At 40.5% G+C, this 13653-nt stretch overlaps 1 protein-coding gene across 2 annotated transcripts in view; it reads left to right on the forward strand.

Annotated features, from left to right (window-relative positions):
* Positions 1–13653, forward strand: part of USP7 (ubiquitin specific peptidase 7) — a 68029-nt gene that overhangs the window by 22966 nt on the left and 31410 nt on the right. Inside the window, exons 2-4 of one of the 2 annotated variants that reach the window (XM_063171093.1) lie at positions 7102–7206; positions 7598–7630; positions 12788–12986. In XM_063171093.1, coding sequence (XP_063027163.1) covers positions 7102–7206; positions 7598–7630; positions 12788–12986 — 337 coding nt within the window. The remainder of the gene's footprint in view (positions 1–7101; positions 7207–7597; positions 7631–12787; positions 12987–13653) is intronic. The other variant, XM_063171094.1, reaches the window with a different exon arrangement.

The raw sequence follows: 13653 nt of genomic DNA on the forward strand, positions 1-13653 counted from the left end.
CTGTCTGTCTAGTCATTGCTACATATTCTGTGGGCATGGCAGAGATGAGTCTGCTTCCAGGAAGCTGTCCCATCCCAGTTCTTCATTTGCTGTCTTGTGTAACATCTTCTGTGGGAGACTTGCAATTCCCAGTCAATAATGCAATAATTACTTGTTTCAGATGACAATTAGAGAGCAAGAGACTTCCGTATAATACTGCTTCATTTTTGTTTTGGTTTGTTTTTTTTTAAGGTGTAATGTTGACTACTTGCTCTTTAGTAAATAAATGTCTTTTCTCCTTTCTTTCTAAATGTAATAGAGCAAATTTTGAAAGGATTGAAGATCTTTAAACCTTATTTCTCTACCTGGAAGTCCTCTTGCTTCCTATGCCCCTAATACCTCTTTCCCATAGTCTGTAAGCTTGGCTCTGCCTCCTGATACTTCTCTAGAAGCTTTTTCCCCTTAAGACTTGGTCATTGTCCTTCATAACTTTCTTGTTAAGGTACATACATTCCTAGCTACACCTTTTGACTGGATCAAGTAAAGAGCCATTAAAAAAGAAAAATAATAAATGAAACCAAAGCAAATTTTCCCCAGGTTTGCTAATGGGAGAATTAACTTTTAACTAAGACAAATGATAAATAATATTTACAAGTAATGGAAACACCCATGACAGCAGTTATCTACATCTTGATCCATAGGATCATGGGGGTTTCTGTACTTTCCTTTTCCCTCCTCCCATTCTTCTGGCCAGACTAATCTCAGTCTCTGTTACTGTTTGATACATTTGAAATGTTTCAGGTAAATTGCTTTATTTTTGGATGCCTTTTGAAAGGCAGCCACAGTACAGAAATTGCTCGATTCCTCTTCAGATTTTTCATTATAGCCACCTAGGACTGTCTTATAAAGATGAAACTGTGGAATGCTTTTCATTTAATTCCTTTTCTCTTGAGTCCCTTTGTGCAATAAGTGGTGTTTGTATTCTAACTGCAGGTAGGGATTAGAGGCCAAATAGTTTCTCTTACTTTGGAAAAGCTGAGTTCTTTCAGAGCAAGTGAGGGGAAATTTTTGCACAGAACATTTCTAGTAGTTCAAAGATTGACTGCTGTAAATGAATTCCATTCAGATCATGGAGTTAGGAGCTTGTTTGGCTTATTTTGGTATGTGTGGTTGTTTTGGTTTTATTTTTTGGCTTGGCTATTTGGTTTTTTGTTTGTTTGGTTTTTGATTGTTCTTTTTAAACCCTGCCCTTCTGGGAGCCACTCTATTCATCTGGCTTTCAGAGCAGTGGTTTCCAGACTCTGGGAGAAGCAAGCTGCTGGAGCCCAGAAGTTTTCCTGTGAGCTGTTCCAGCCACATGGAAACCAATTCCACAGGAGTGCCTGCAGCCCCTTACAGCATGGCCTGGGCAGGCTGTGTCCAGAGTGCTGAAGTCACCTGTTGGCATTGTTACTGCCAGCTCAAGGCAGCCAGGAGAAGGTAGTGAGGTACTCAAGGCAGGTATTTGTTCATCATCTTTTTCATATTTTTAAAACTTTCTTGTTTGCTTTGAAGAAGCAATTTTCTTGCTTTCTGTTTGAGTCTCTTGAGTGTCCTTTTTGTACCACTACAGTTTGGTAACTGCTTTGGAAAGTGTGGCACTTACTGCTTGCTTTAGAAATTTCTCAATGATGCATTTTGATATGCTGCCCAATAGCTACAATAGCAAGGATCAATTTGGTGATTGAAGAGGTGATATTTATTATAGCACTTGAAATCACAGAATGTTTATTCATTATGATTTCTAAATTTTTTTTTATTTGTGTGCTATTATCCATGTCAGGCTGATATTTTAAACTAAGAACTGAAATAAACTTTTAGATATTGATTTATTTAAAATACTGCTACATTTTAAAATAATAATTGTTAAAATTTTTTACGATATTATGGTTTGTTCCTCAATAGATGTTCTCTAGTGAGTGCAGAGGGCCATGGCTCTGCTGGGCTGCCCTGAGGGGGTGTGACAGCTTTGGGTCCTGACACTGAGATGCAAAGCTAGACCTGGGCTGTGTGTTGAGCATGCAGTGGATGTCCTTGATCTTGATGTAGGTTGACAGCTACAGCATGGGTTTTGCTCATTTGCATTCTTTGACTTTATTCTTATCTCCTGCCACCTGATATTTTTGCTCAGTAAGTTCTTTTCCCGGTGTTTACTGCAGGTTCATTCATCCACTGGAATTCATGCACCCCCCCTTATCATATCTGCATATAGTGTTGTATTTAAAAAGAAAAATGCCCTTTTAAAACTTTAATGAAGGCTTTGTTTCTGGAATGTCCATTTAGTCCAGCAGAAGAGGAGAAAGTTGTGTTGTTTTCTGCTTTCCCCCACTAAAAGCAAGACCCTGGATGTGAAAGTTCATGGTATTCTCCAAGCTGCTGGCAGCAGTGAATGACTGACTCCCTTCAGGCTGCTGATGCTGCCCTTGGTGCAGCTCCCTGCTCGTTTTGGGGTTGCAGTGGCGCTGCTGCCTGGAGAGCTGTGCAGGGGCTGTAAAAGCCCCGGGTCCCGGCGATTTCCAGCGTGAGGCGGATGCGTGTGATAACTGTAACCAAGGGTTTAGTATCACCATTACTCCTCCGCTGTGGTCTCCTTAACCTCAAAAGGAAACAAATGTTTCATAACCTGCTGCCGAGACTGCTTCAGTTTCTCCTCTGTGGCTGCCAGCTCCCAAAGCTAATGACAAACATTATGGATAAGCTTTCAGACTTTGACTATGGCAGTGCTGTGAGTCATGACTGAGAGCTTAGTGAAGTTACAGCTCGCTGTGATCGTGGTTCAACAGAGGCAGTTCCTGCTGTAGTGGAATCGCTGTGCTTGTGCAGTCATTCTGTAGCTTTTGGCCACATGTGACTGCAAACACGTGTTTGTGCTGAGCAATGTGTCCTGCAGCTTGGGGACAGAGCACTCTGCTCTGCTCCTCTCCTAGAGCTGCATTTAAGTTATGCCAGAAGCCACATGTACTCGACAAAATTTTTTTCCCCTTTCTCATCAGTAGGAAAAAAGCATGGCAAACTGAGATTCCTTCCTTGTAGATTTGAATTGTTGTGAACAGTACAACAACAGAGCAATGTGTCTTGCTGTGACACTTGAGTCCATATTATTAAGCTGAATCCGCCAGAAAAGCTTTTCTTTTGAATACAAGAGTTTTTTTAAAAATCAGTAATGCTCTTTTAATTCTGATTGCTTAATACTGTGAGTACTTGAATATGATAATACTGATCTCATAGTCCATAGCAAGCAATTTTTTTTTCCATACATATACTTTATGTAGGGTCTGTCATTATAGTGCAAGTTTATAGTTCAGTTTTTTCCTTCTCTCTCCCTCTTTCCCCTGCAGCAATTGCCACAACCATTTTGCTTTCAGGCTTTCATCTCAGCACTTCAGTGACAGACTTAGTCAATGGGGGATGAGAAGTGTGCACCTGCAGAGTCACTTATATATAATCCAGTAATTTGTTTGTGTAAGATGACTGACATTTCTTATCAGCTTCCCAGACTGTGGTGTCACGCTCCAGTTTTGTTCCAGTGTTTAGACTTATTAAACATCTCAGTATTTAGACTTATTTCAGTATTCATGGTATTTCAGTAACTAAGTGAAAGCTCTTTTTTGTGTACAAACTCATCAATATATGAAATGTCTCTTCTTGGAAGTTGTCTTAGCCTCCAAACATAGAGACCCCTGTAAACTCTTCAAGGTGTATTTTTCATTTGTAACACAGTGCCATGGGCAGAGAGAAAAAGATATGTGATGGTAAATGTTTCAGAAGAAATTGTCAACACTATTTATCATGTTGCCGTGCATTCCTTTTTGTAACAAAAGTATATCTACAGAGGTTTATGTGTTGCATTTTCAGGAGGTGAAAAATAAATGCTTACAAACCAGTTTTTAGTGTCTACAATTTTGCTATTGAAGCTGTATTCATTGAATACTGCAGTAATATATTTAAAGAGTTAAAAACATTTCCTATTCCTAAAGTCACTTTGTTGTGATACTTCCTTAATTGATGTGGTTTATGTTAACTTCTGGTTGATTTGTAGACTGCATCTCAAATTTATTCAGGGCTATCATTAAAACTGGGTATTCTGGTGTGGGAATGGACAGATGACATGAGTGGAGTGATGTTGACACACTGGTTTAAGCTGCATTAAAGACAGCAGTGTATTAAGTAGTATGTTTGGTAGGAAGGTTTTCCTGGCCAGTGTGGACAGGTATTTTTTCTTTTTCTTAATCCTGTAATGTATAATTTGAATAAGTCTTTGGCATTGCCTCTGCTTGAGGCAAAGGAAAACATGTTTCTTAATTAAACCTTGGTATGATTTTACAGTTCTTTCCTATGAGCTCTTAAAGACGAGAGAAAAACACAAATTACAGGTTTTCAATGCTCTACTAGAAAATGTATTTTGTTATACTGCTTGCTAGTACATCTGTTAAAGAGGGGCTGTGTTTTGTTTGTGTAAAGGATTAGTTGACTTTTATTAACAGTTAAACATTTCCTTTGTTCACAGTAGCCAGAAACATTGATTGGTGTTATCTGGTTTCCATGTCTGAAAGCTGTATCACAAACTTTGTGTCCATCTATGTCAGAAGAAGCAGCAGGGGCATTCATCATGGCTCATTTGTCTTATCACTAAACAGTATCTCAGAAGCTGTCTCTGTTTAAGTTGATTGCTGTTGCTGTGATCTCTAACTCCTCATACTTTCAGAGAATGTAGAGCAGTATGTCATATAAAGCTTTTTATTTTCTTAATTAAGATCAGTTCTTCCCCGTGAAACATGATGTCAATATTTAAATTCCCTGTTTAAAGATAATATTGGATATGCTTTTAGTGAAGAACAGAACTATTCCTAAGGTGTTTGCTTCAGTTTGTTTCCAGATACTAAGTTGCACTGATGATAACTTTAGTAGGAAGAAAAATAATTTTTTAAAAAGTTAGTATTAATTTAGTGTAAACAATTGTTGCATTTTGAGAACATGCTGTATGCTTCTAGAATGCAGTGACCCAGAGGATGGCTTTCTGTTTAGACTAGCATGTGCTGTTAAAAGGTTCAAAAAGCAGGGGGGAAGGCAGGATGTTGAAATGAAATTGGAGATCTTTCCTTCTCACTCTTGATTTTTGTCATTTTTCCTGCTCTTAAGTTGCAGGAGTTCAAACGTGTCCCCCCATAATTTTGTTGTAGTAAATCTTTACCTTGTTGTTCTGCAGCGTTGCCAGTGCCGATTGCTGCTGAGGGGGCCCCTGAGGCTCTGCCACACCTGAGCCAATCTTCTGCACACCTTTTTCTTACAGTCAAAACTTCAAATCATGCTTGATTTTGCTTTTGTTCTAAAGCTGAGAATTTAGGAAAAGTGCATGTGTTAGTGCTGCAGTGTGTGTTTCACAGCACACCTTTTGCTGGTACCTCAGTGAGATCTGCTGCACCCTAATAGTGTCCCGAAGCCGTGGGTGAGCATTAAGTTGTGATCCAGTGTAGCCCTAATCCAGGAGTAAGTCTCTAACCTGAGCTGTTTCTGTCGTGCTGAGGGCAGAGGTTACTACTTGTGCGGATTTACTGCGAGAGTAAACAATCACTATAGAAGTGCTGGGTGTGAAAGTATCTCCGTGTGTGCTGTGAATTGGAATGAGGCTGCAGAAGCGGGGTGTGCTCTGAGGAGAGGGAGCGCTCCGCAGCTCCTGCTGCACTTCTCCCGTGCCTTATCCTGCCTTTGCTGGGAGCTCGCTGGCTTTTCAAAGACTTGGAGACGATCACACAGCGATTCCTGGTGTGCTTGTGTACAACACTTGTTTGTCTCTTTTGCCCAGGAGACTCTCAGCCGCTGTCTGGTAGAGGCAGTGTCCGGGCTAGCTGGCAGTTCTTGCAAACAGCCGGGCACCCCAGCCCGTGGGCATCCATCCCATCCCTTCCCATCCCATCCCTGCGTGCCCGTGAGCAGCCGGAGCCGCCCGGAGCTCGGCAGGGCCGGTGGCGGGGCCGGCTCTGTCCAGGGTGCTGACAGGCAAGGGCACGGCCGGGCTGCAGTGCTGGGGCTGGGATCGTGCCGTGTCCCTTGGGAATGGTTTCCATCCTCTGGCACTGGTTCCCTGCATCCCCAGCAGTGCACACGCTCAGTAATTCGTGTTGCTGACTGATATCGTGTGGAGCTTTTGGGTATAAAACTGCTCCTGGTTACACAAATCAGTGACCTTGAGGTTTTTGAGGGGTAGTGGAATATATAAGTTAATAGCATGACTTGTACAGCTATGAGAAACTCATCAGAGCTTTTAAATTAGAGTGTCTTTTAAGTAGTGCTTGTCCTTGAGATGGTTGCAAGGGCTTATAGGTTTTACAGTTTGATGATACAAGCCAGTTTAGTTTATCCAAGAACATACCCGCTTTTCTGGAGTCATGCTGAAACTGTCCACTGGCTTTTGGTGTGGAAGCAGTGGAGGGAGATGTTGTTCAGTTGTTGGAGGAATCAGGAAGGTGCTTGTTCAATCAAGACAATGCAACTTGGAAATAGTGGGGTTCCAGTTCATCAAGTTGTCTCACATCTCTTGGTTTAGTGGCATTTACATATATAATGGTCACTGGAGCAAAACTTGAAGGCAGTGACGGCTAGAAACTGGAAAATGTTATGTATCTGATTAGAGGTTCAGTTTTTTTCTTACAAGAACAGTAACAATGAAGAAGTCTTAAAGTAACTTGTTAGTTTAGAAAGTCTGCTATTAGAAACTTGAACTCATGTAAAAATTTTTTGCATTCTAAGAATGCAAGAGAAAGTAAATAAAAAGTTCTTATTTAATGAGACTTGATTATGAGACACTGATTGCAAGGCAATCTGGAAACTTAAAAGTTGGCTTATGTTCTTTGTGTCTGTATTCCACATTAATGTGGACTTTTTTCTTCATCCATAAATATTCACCTATATGGGGATTTTTTAAAGACACATACCAGTACAACTTTTGAGCAATAACTTAAATAAATACTGTTCTGTGCAAGTGTATGCTATTCATCTGTCTCATAAACACTACCTGAGACAAAAAAGTTAACTTCTAATTATTAATTATGTGTTTAATTTTTACATACTTTTTTTCTGTCTTAGCTGGAGATACAGATGATCCTCCAAGAATTACTCAAAATCCTGTCATTAATGGGAATGTAGCAATGGCTGACGGACATAACAACACTGAGGAAGACATGGAAGATGGTAAGTAAATATTTGATGAACACATGGTTTGTTTGGCTTCTTTAGTTTTGTGATTTTGAGAGAAAGTAGTTCATCTCTTACCTGTGTCCTGTGATCTGCAGCTCATTAAAAAAATGAATCCCTCTGTAGTCATGGCTGCTGGTTTTCTGTCTAGGTATCCTTTTGACATAGCTGTACAATAAGATTAGACTTCTGAAGGATTGGGATTTTTTTCTTGTACCCTTTCTAGGTACTCACTTAAAAATTGCTGAAAGTGCTACTGTCCATTGTTATGTTTTGTGATGCAGCCTTTTAAAGGTGCTGCAGCTGGGCTTTGCTGAATAGTAATTTTATCAGTTATCCAATTCCTTCAGGGTGTTTAGAATCCTTATCTGTCCTGCTCTCTTGTCAGGTGGCAGCTGTGATCTGGTTTTGTCTTTGTGTGGTAAGTCAGTGGTAACTATTCTGTTGATGAACATCTTTTGTTTTCAGTTCTGACACCTAATTTTACTTGCAAAAGCAAAAGAAAAATTATAGATTAATGTCCTGTTAATAAAAGGGACATGTGTTTTTGAAGTATTTTTCTTGGTCCATTAAATGAAAATAAGGATGTACAGTTTGTTGCAGAGGATCAAATAATTATAACTGGGTATATTCAAAGAAAGGTAACAAGTTTCTAAATCTGTTATGTTTAGTAAGGAAAATGTGCAGTGATATTTCTTTTCTGAGGAAGGGATATGGGCAGGGACTGCTCATTTTGAAGAATGAAATAAAATTGAGTTGGGAGAAGGGAAACATCATATGAGTGGGGTTTGTTCAATATTTTGTGCTGTCTTGTGAGAGTACATTTAGGACTAGGCTAAAACATTTAGTTCAATTTGTGCAAAAATATTGAGTGATTTTTTTTCAGAAAAATCAGACTTTGAGGTTAAAAGTCAAAAAAGTGCTTATTTTAATGTGTTCAAGAATATAGAATACTATAGAAAATAGTAATGTTCCATGAAGAGAATAGGATTTAAATTCAGAACAAAAGCATCTCATGCTTGAATCACCTCTGTATCATTGGCAGAGATAAAGTTTTCTATGACCAGAGTCTTGCAATTAAAGAAAAATGTAATCTGCTTAGCCTGTGAATTTTATTTGTGGGGTTACCTAATCTCATTCAGAGGGTTTTGATTTATTGCTCAGAGTCTGTTCTTATCAAAAGCTGTTATAAAAGATGTTAAATGTCTGTCAGGCCCTGGTATTTAGAGGGTGACAAGGGAAGGCTACATGGGTTGACACCAACTGGCTAGAACAGATCTGTTTGAGCTCTGTTCTTGGTAGGGATGTTTATATGTGGAAAGCCTGGTAATGTTTGCTGTTGATACAACCAGTGCATAACACATTGGTGAATTAGAAAAATCCACTAGTTGGTCTGTATATGCACAAATTAGCCAAAATAGGGACTTAAACTGCAGAAATAGCTGAGGGCGAGCAATCAGATATTCACCTCTTCATTCAGAATAGCATTGACCCATTAGCCAAATAACTGCTGTGAACCTGTTTGTATCAATTCCCAACTCTTTGACTCTCAGAACTGGGTATTAAAGGTGCTGCACTAGGGAGAAAAAGTATCTGAAGGCGTTTGACAGAACGTTTGTGGGAGCTTCTCATGCCTTTATGGACTTCCAGCATGGTCAGGAGCTTGGGCCCACTCTGCAGTGGGACACCCTTCAGGCTTCAAGTGTGATTATTAAGCAATACTCTTAATAGTTCCTCATTATATTTGAATAAGGAGTGTCTGGCTACATGTTGGTGCTGCTACAGCTGTGCATTGACACAGATAGAGAAAAGTGTTATTGCAAAATGTTAGAGTTGCAAAAACATTCCTGAAGGCTTACATCATGTAAGTGGATGGTGCCTCTTTTCCAAGTCTTGTAAATCAGATTAATTGCTTGCTGTTGCATTATTTACACATCAGTGCAATTGTTCTCTTGCTGTTTGTGCTCTTGCTAACCTGGTTTGCAGTATGATGTGCATGGGTAATGGACAGCTCAGAGATTACAAAGACAGGGAAAATGGGAGATATGGGCTTCTCTGATAAATATGCAGTTTTCCTTTCAAGGGGCATCAATCTGAGCTGATACAGAATGGATGAGGAGAATTTAGATACCTCTTCAGTGAAATTAATGAGTTTAATGGTTCCTGTGAGAGAGGTGAACAGTAAGATGAAAGGTTGATGCTTCCAGCTGGATCATAAAAATCGGCTTTCGGGTGATTTTCTGAGTTCAAGAAACTTTTGAGCTGGTTTTGTTCTTCCAGCTTAGCACATAAAGAAATGACTGATAAGATTGGGGGAAAAAAAAGTGCAGCTCTCATCCCCTTTGCTAGGCAACAGGCTGCAGGCATTGTGAGGCACAGGGATTGGGAGCAGCAGTGCACCTGCAGCAGGACTTTCAGATAAGGCTGTGTTCTCTCAAGGCTGTGACCAGTACCTGTTGCTGCTCTGTGGGAAGTCTTAGCAATTAAAAAAAAAAACAACTGAAGGACTGTGCTGTGCTTTGTAAGGAGAAGGACTTAAATGAACCAGACTTTAAAAGCTGGACTAGCAGCCTCTGCAAATAAAGTAAAAAATATTAAAAACAAGGCTCTGATCAAAACTTGTTTGCAAGTGCATGAGTATTCAAAGCAACACATAGAGTAAATTCTCTTAGAAGTTAAAGTTCAAACAGAAGGTCCCTAGCTGAACATAAACTCACAGCTTTGCCATTACCTCCTGAAGTCTCATTTCTGTGAAGAATTGCAGAGGCAAGAAGGCTTTCAGAAGCATCAGTCTTAGCCATATGCTGGTATTGCATGCTGTATTTGGATCATTATTAAAATATTCATAGAATATTCAGCCAGTTTCTCCATTAATAATTCAGGTTCAGAATATTTTAATAACTCCAGTGCACTTTCAAGGTAGCAACATTTACTAAGAGAATAAAGAAATCTGCTTTTCCCCAAAGTATCAACATTTAAATATGTGTTTCAGCCTTAAAATGGATCCTGTTCAGTATTTGGATCTCTGATTTGAAGGATCTTTCTTCTGTGAAGATGCTGAATGTGACATTCATCACATCAATGAAAAAATGTTTCCCATGTAGCAAAGACAGTCCATTGCATGTAATTTGTCCAAGTATTGTCAGCTGGATCAATCCTTTTGACTTTGTGTTCAGTTTGTAGTTCTGGGATTTATAAAAGTCTCACTTGCCAGTCAGTACTAAATTATCCTGCTGCCAGTTGCAGTCTTTAACTGGCATCTGGAGGACATGTTCATGATGGCAAAAAGGCTTTATCTATCTAATTTTCACGTTTGCTATGTAAACTTCTTTTTCTAATAAAATTCATCCTTTAATCCATTATAGTCCCTAAGAAAAAATAGGCTTACTGACAGGAAAGGAATGTTGTTATTTTTAAAGAAACTTCTATTTTAGGGTTGACCTGTGTTACAAGGCTGCATTTTTATGGAGCAGTTACAACTGCTTGTTCAAATATTTTACAGAGAAGAGTTCCCATTCCCTGGTGAGCTCTCATGCACAGGCTTTTCTGAAAAGAAACCAAGAAATACAGGCAAACTTCCTCTGAAGCATCTGCAGATGCTGCGTGGGCTGCATTTTTTAGCTGACACTGTAGCAGCACTGCTGCATCCTTGTGCTGAAGTGCTTTGAAAGCTGCATCAAAGGAGGCAGAAAGCAAACTTGGCTCGTTTTTTGGAAGCTCAGGCTGAGCCCAGAAGCACTGATATCATGATTGTGAGTAGGGAGGTGGCCTCAAGTTGGTTTGAGATACACGTGTGATACAAGACTGATTTTAAAATAAGTGTGTTACAGATTTGTTTCATGCTGGCTGCAGATCAAGTTAGAGCTCCTCTGTCTGCAGCCTGTCGGGTTCTTGGGTGTAGAGGATCAGCTCTTCACTCTGTCAACGGGCAGTGAGTAGTGAAACTGGGAAGAGAGCATTTTATAAGTAGGTGACAGACTGTAGTTAGCTGCACTTCCAGGCAGGGAAAAAGGAGAAAGTAATCCTTTGAACTCTCATGTTACTGAGGAAGCTGACAGCACAGGGCAACACCAAGGTCTTTGCAGGAGTGGAGGGGACAGGAAGCAGATTTGGGCTGTAGTACCTCCAAGAGATAATTGGAGTGCTTGGGGCTGTCAGACCATACACAAAAAATATTCTGTGTTGCAGTTCAGGAGCAGGACAACTGCTCGAAAACTGCTTCACAAGGGAGAAGAATGAAATCTGTCCTAGCTCCCTAGCAGTTGTGGCTAAAACTTGGTAATTTTCTGTATGAAATGTATAATCTTTACCCTGTTGCATGTTGTAATCAAGAGTGTTCCATTTTTAAATTAAGGTAGCAATCAGGACTCACCTGTGTTTTGGAAAAATGATTCAGTGCTGTGTCTGGTGCTGTGCCAAGCTGAGTAAACCTCTGCTGTCCCTGTATGGCAGGGACACATTTGCTGTACTCTGTGCCTTGTCACAGCTCACACTCTGACTTCTACCTCGGTGGTGTTGTCCCTCAGTGCTGTTTGATTTCAGTGCCACTGCATGTGTGACACATCTTTGGTTGTGCATCCCCCATGGGTGCAGTGAGAGCAGCAGGGTGACCATGGGTGTGCTCATACAACCTCCTTAGAGCCAGGATTCCCTGTTACACCAGTGTCAGACTGGAACCATGGCAGTGTCTTGTGCATCCCTGGCCTGTCAAGTTGTTGGGATAAGTTGCAGGTTTTTTCTCTGAGTGCAATATGAGGCGTGTCACAGTAAAGAGAGCCTGGCCTTGTGCCTTGCTGAATCTGTCACAGTCTCCAGCACCCTGTTATAGCTGTGTACTACAGAAGCAGAACAGATTGTGGTAGGTGAAGAACTGGGTATGTGGGAAGAAGGCAAAATTACTTTATTTGTGTGTGTCAAAATAAGCTCTTTGAAAAAAAAATAGTCTCATTTAACTTATTGCTAGACCACTAAAAATCTCCAAAGTCTTTGCATAGCATAAAGAAAACAGGACCCTACTCTTGAGCTGATTTTCAGCAAACTGATACAATTTTACAGAACTCCAACAACCATCCTCTGGCATTCATCTGTTTTAAATCTACTATTGCAAGCCAAAAGCAACTAAATGGTGACATGATATCAACATGGGCATTTGAACAGATTGTGAAACTCCATTGTGCATATGGGTTCACACAGAGAAGTGACTTAAACTGGGCTGTGGAGATGCTACACAACAAGAAGAGTTAGAGTGGGCTGTGATTTAGTTGTAGAGCATTTGATGTCTCTGTCTTACTGCACCTGCTGCTTTAAAAGAAGCTAGAGTGGTAACAAATCCAAAGAAGCATTGGAGGAAATAGTGTACAAAAGGAATGTGTCTTGCAGTGCCATGTTTGCCTGAATGGAGTTGCAGTGTTTTTCAAAATGAAAAAATTGAGATATCAGTAATTAGGTCCTGTGGGATGGGGATGCTTTTGTTGCTGCCAATATTCCACTACATGAAACATGCTCATGTTCCATGATGTTGGTCATTTTGGAGTGAGGAAGGTGAGGTGTTTGAAGCCATGCTGTGTGTGTGTTACAGATACCAGCTGGCGATCAGAAGCCACGTTTCAGTTTACAGTGGAACGCTTCAACAGGTTGAGTGAGTCAGTGCTCAGCCCGCCGTGCTTCGTTCGCAATTTGCCGTGGAAGATCATGGTGATGCCTCGGCTCTACCCCGACAGACCTCACCAGAAGAGTGTAGGATTCTTCCTTCAGTGCAATGCTGAGTCTGATTCCACGTAAGAGCCTTTTAATTATTGTACAGCTCCTCCCTTGATACTGGTTAATCTATTGCAAGAGATACAAACAAACCCTTGCTTTCTGTCAGAGGAAAGAATTGCAAGGGTTTGAGTGCCCTTTACCCCCCACCTTTCTGAATCTCAAAGCATAAGAATAATCCCCTCTTTAGGGTGAGCTAAAGTCAGCTTGTGTGACTAGAAGTTTATGGTAGAATTTAGATCTATGCTTGCTGAAGGAGAAGCCCTTGACTGACAGTTTTCTTGGCATGGAAAGAGTTCTGGGTTTATTTCAAATGAAAATGGAGTTTCTCTATCCATGCCAAGCTATAAATGCTGCCCTGTGAAGCGTGTGAGCAGGTAACTGCTACCAGTGCAGGCAGAGCAGGGCATGAGTGCTCTCCTTAAGTGGAGTCCATCACTCATCCAGAAAGGTCTGAACATGTGTGTGTTCTTGGGGTCCTGCACGCTGATCAACATTGACTACCTTTGACCACTTTTGGAAATAACAGAAAAATTTAAAAAGATAACTACAAATTTCTGGAGCATTCCTGTAGCTTATCCAGGGAGAGTGCAGACCTGTCAGGTGTCATTTCCAATAGGGTAACTCCATTCTGGCACTGAACCTCACAAAGCTTGTTGTTTACTCTGAATAATAAATTCTACTTCT

The sequence above is a fragment of the Melospiza melodia genome, chromosome 18 (genome assembly GCF_035770615.1).
Source record: "Melospiza melodia melodia isolate bMelMel2 chromosome 18, bMelMel2.pri, whole genome shotgun sequence".
In the NCBI taxonomy this organism is placed as follows: domain Eukaryota; kingdom Metazoa; phylum Chordata; class Aves; order Passeriformes; family Passerellidae; genus Melospiza; species Melospiza melodia.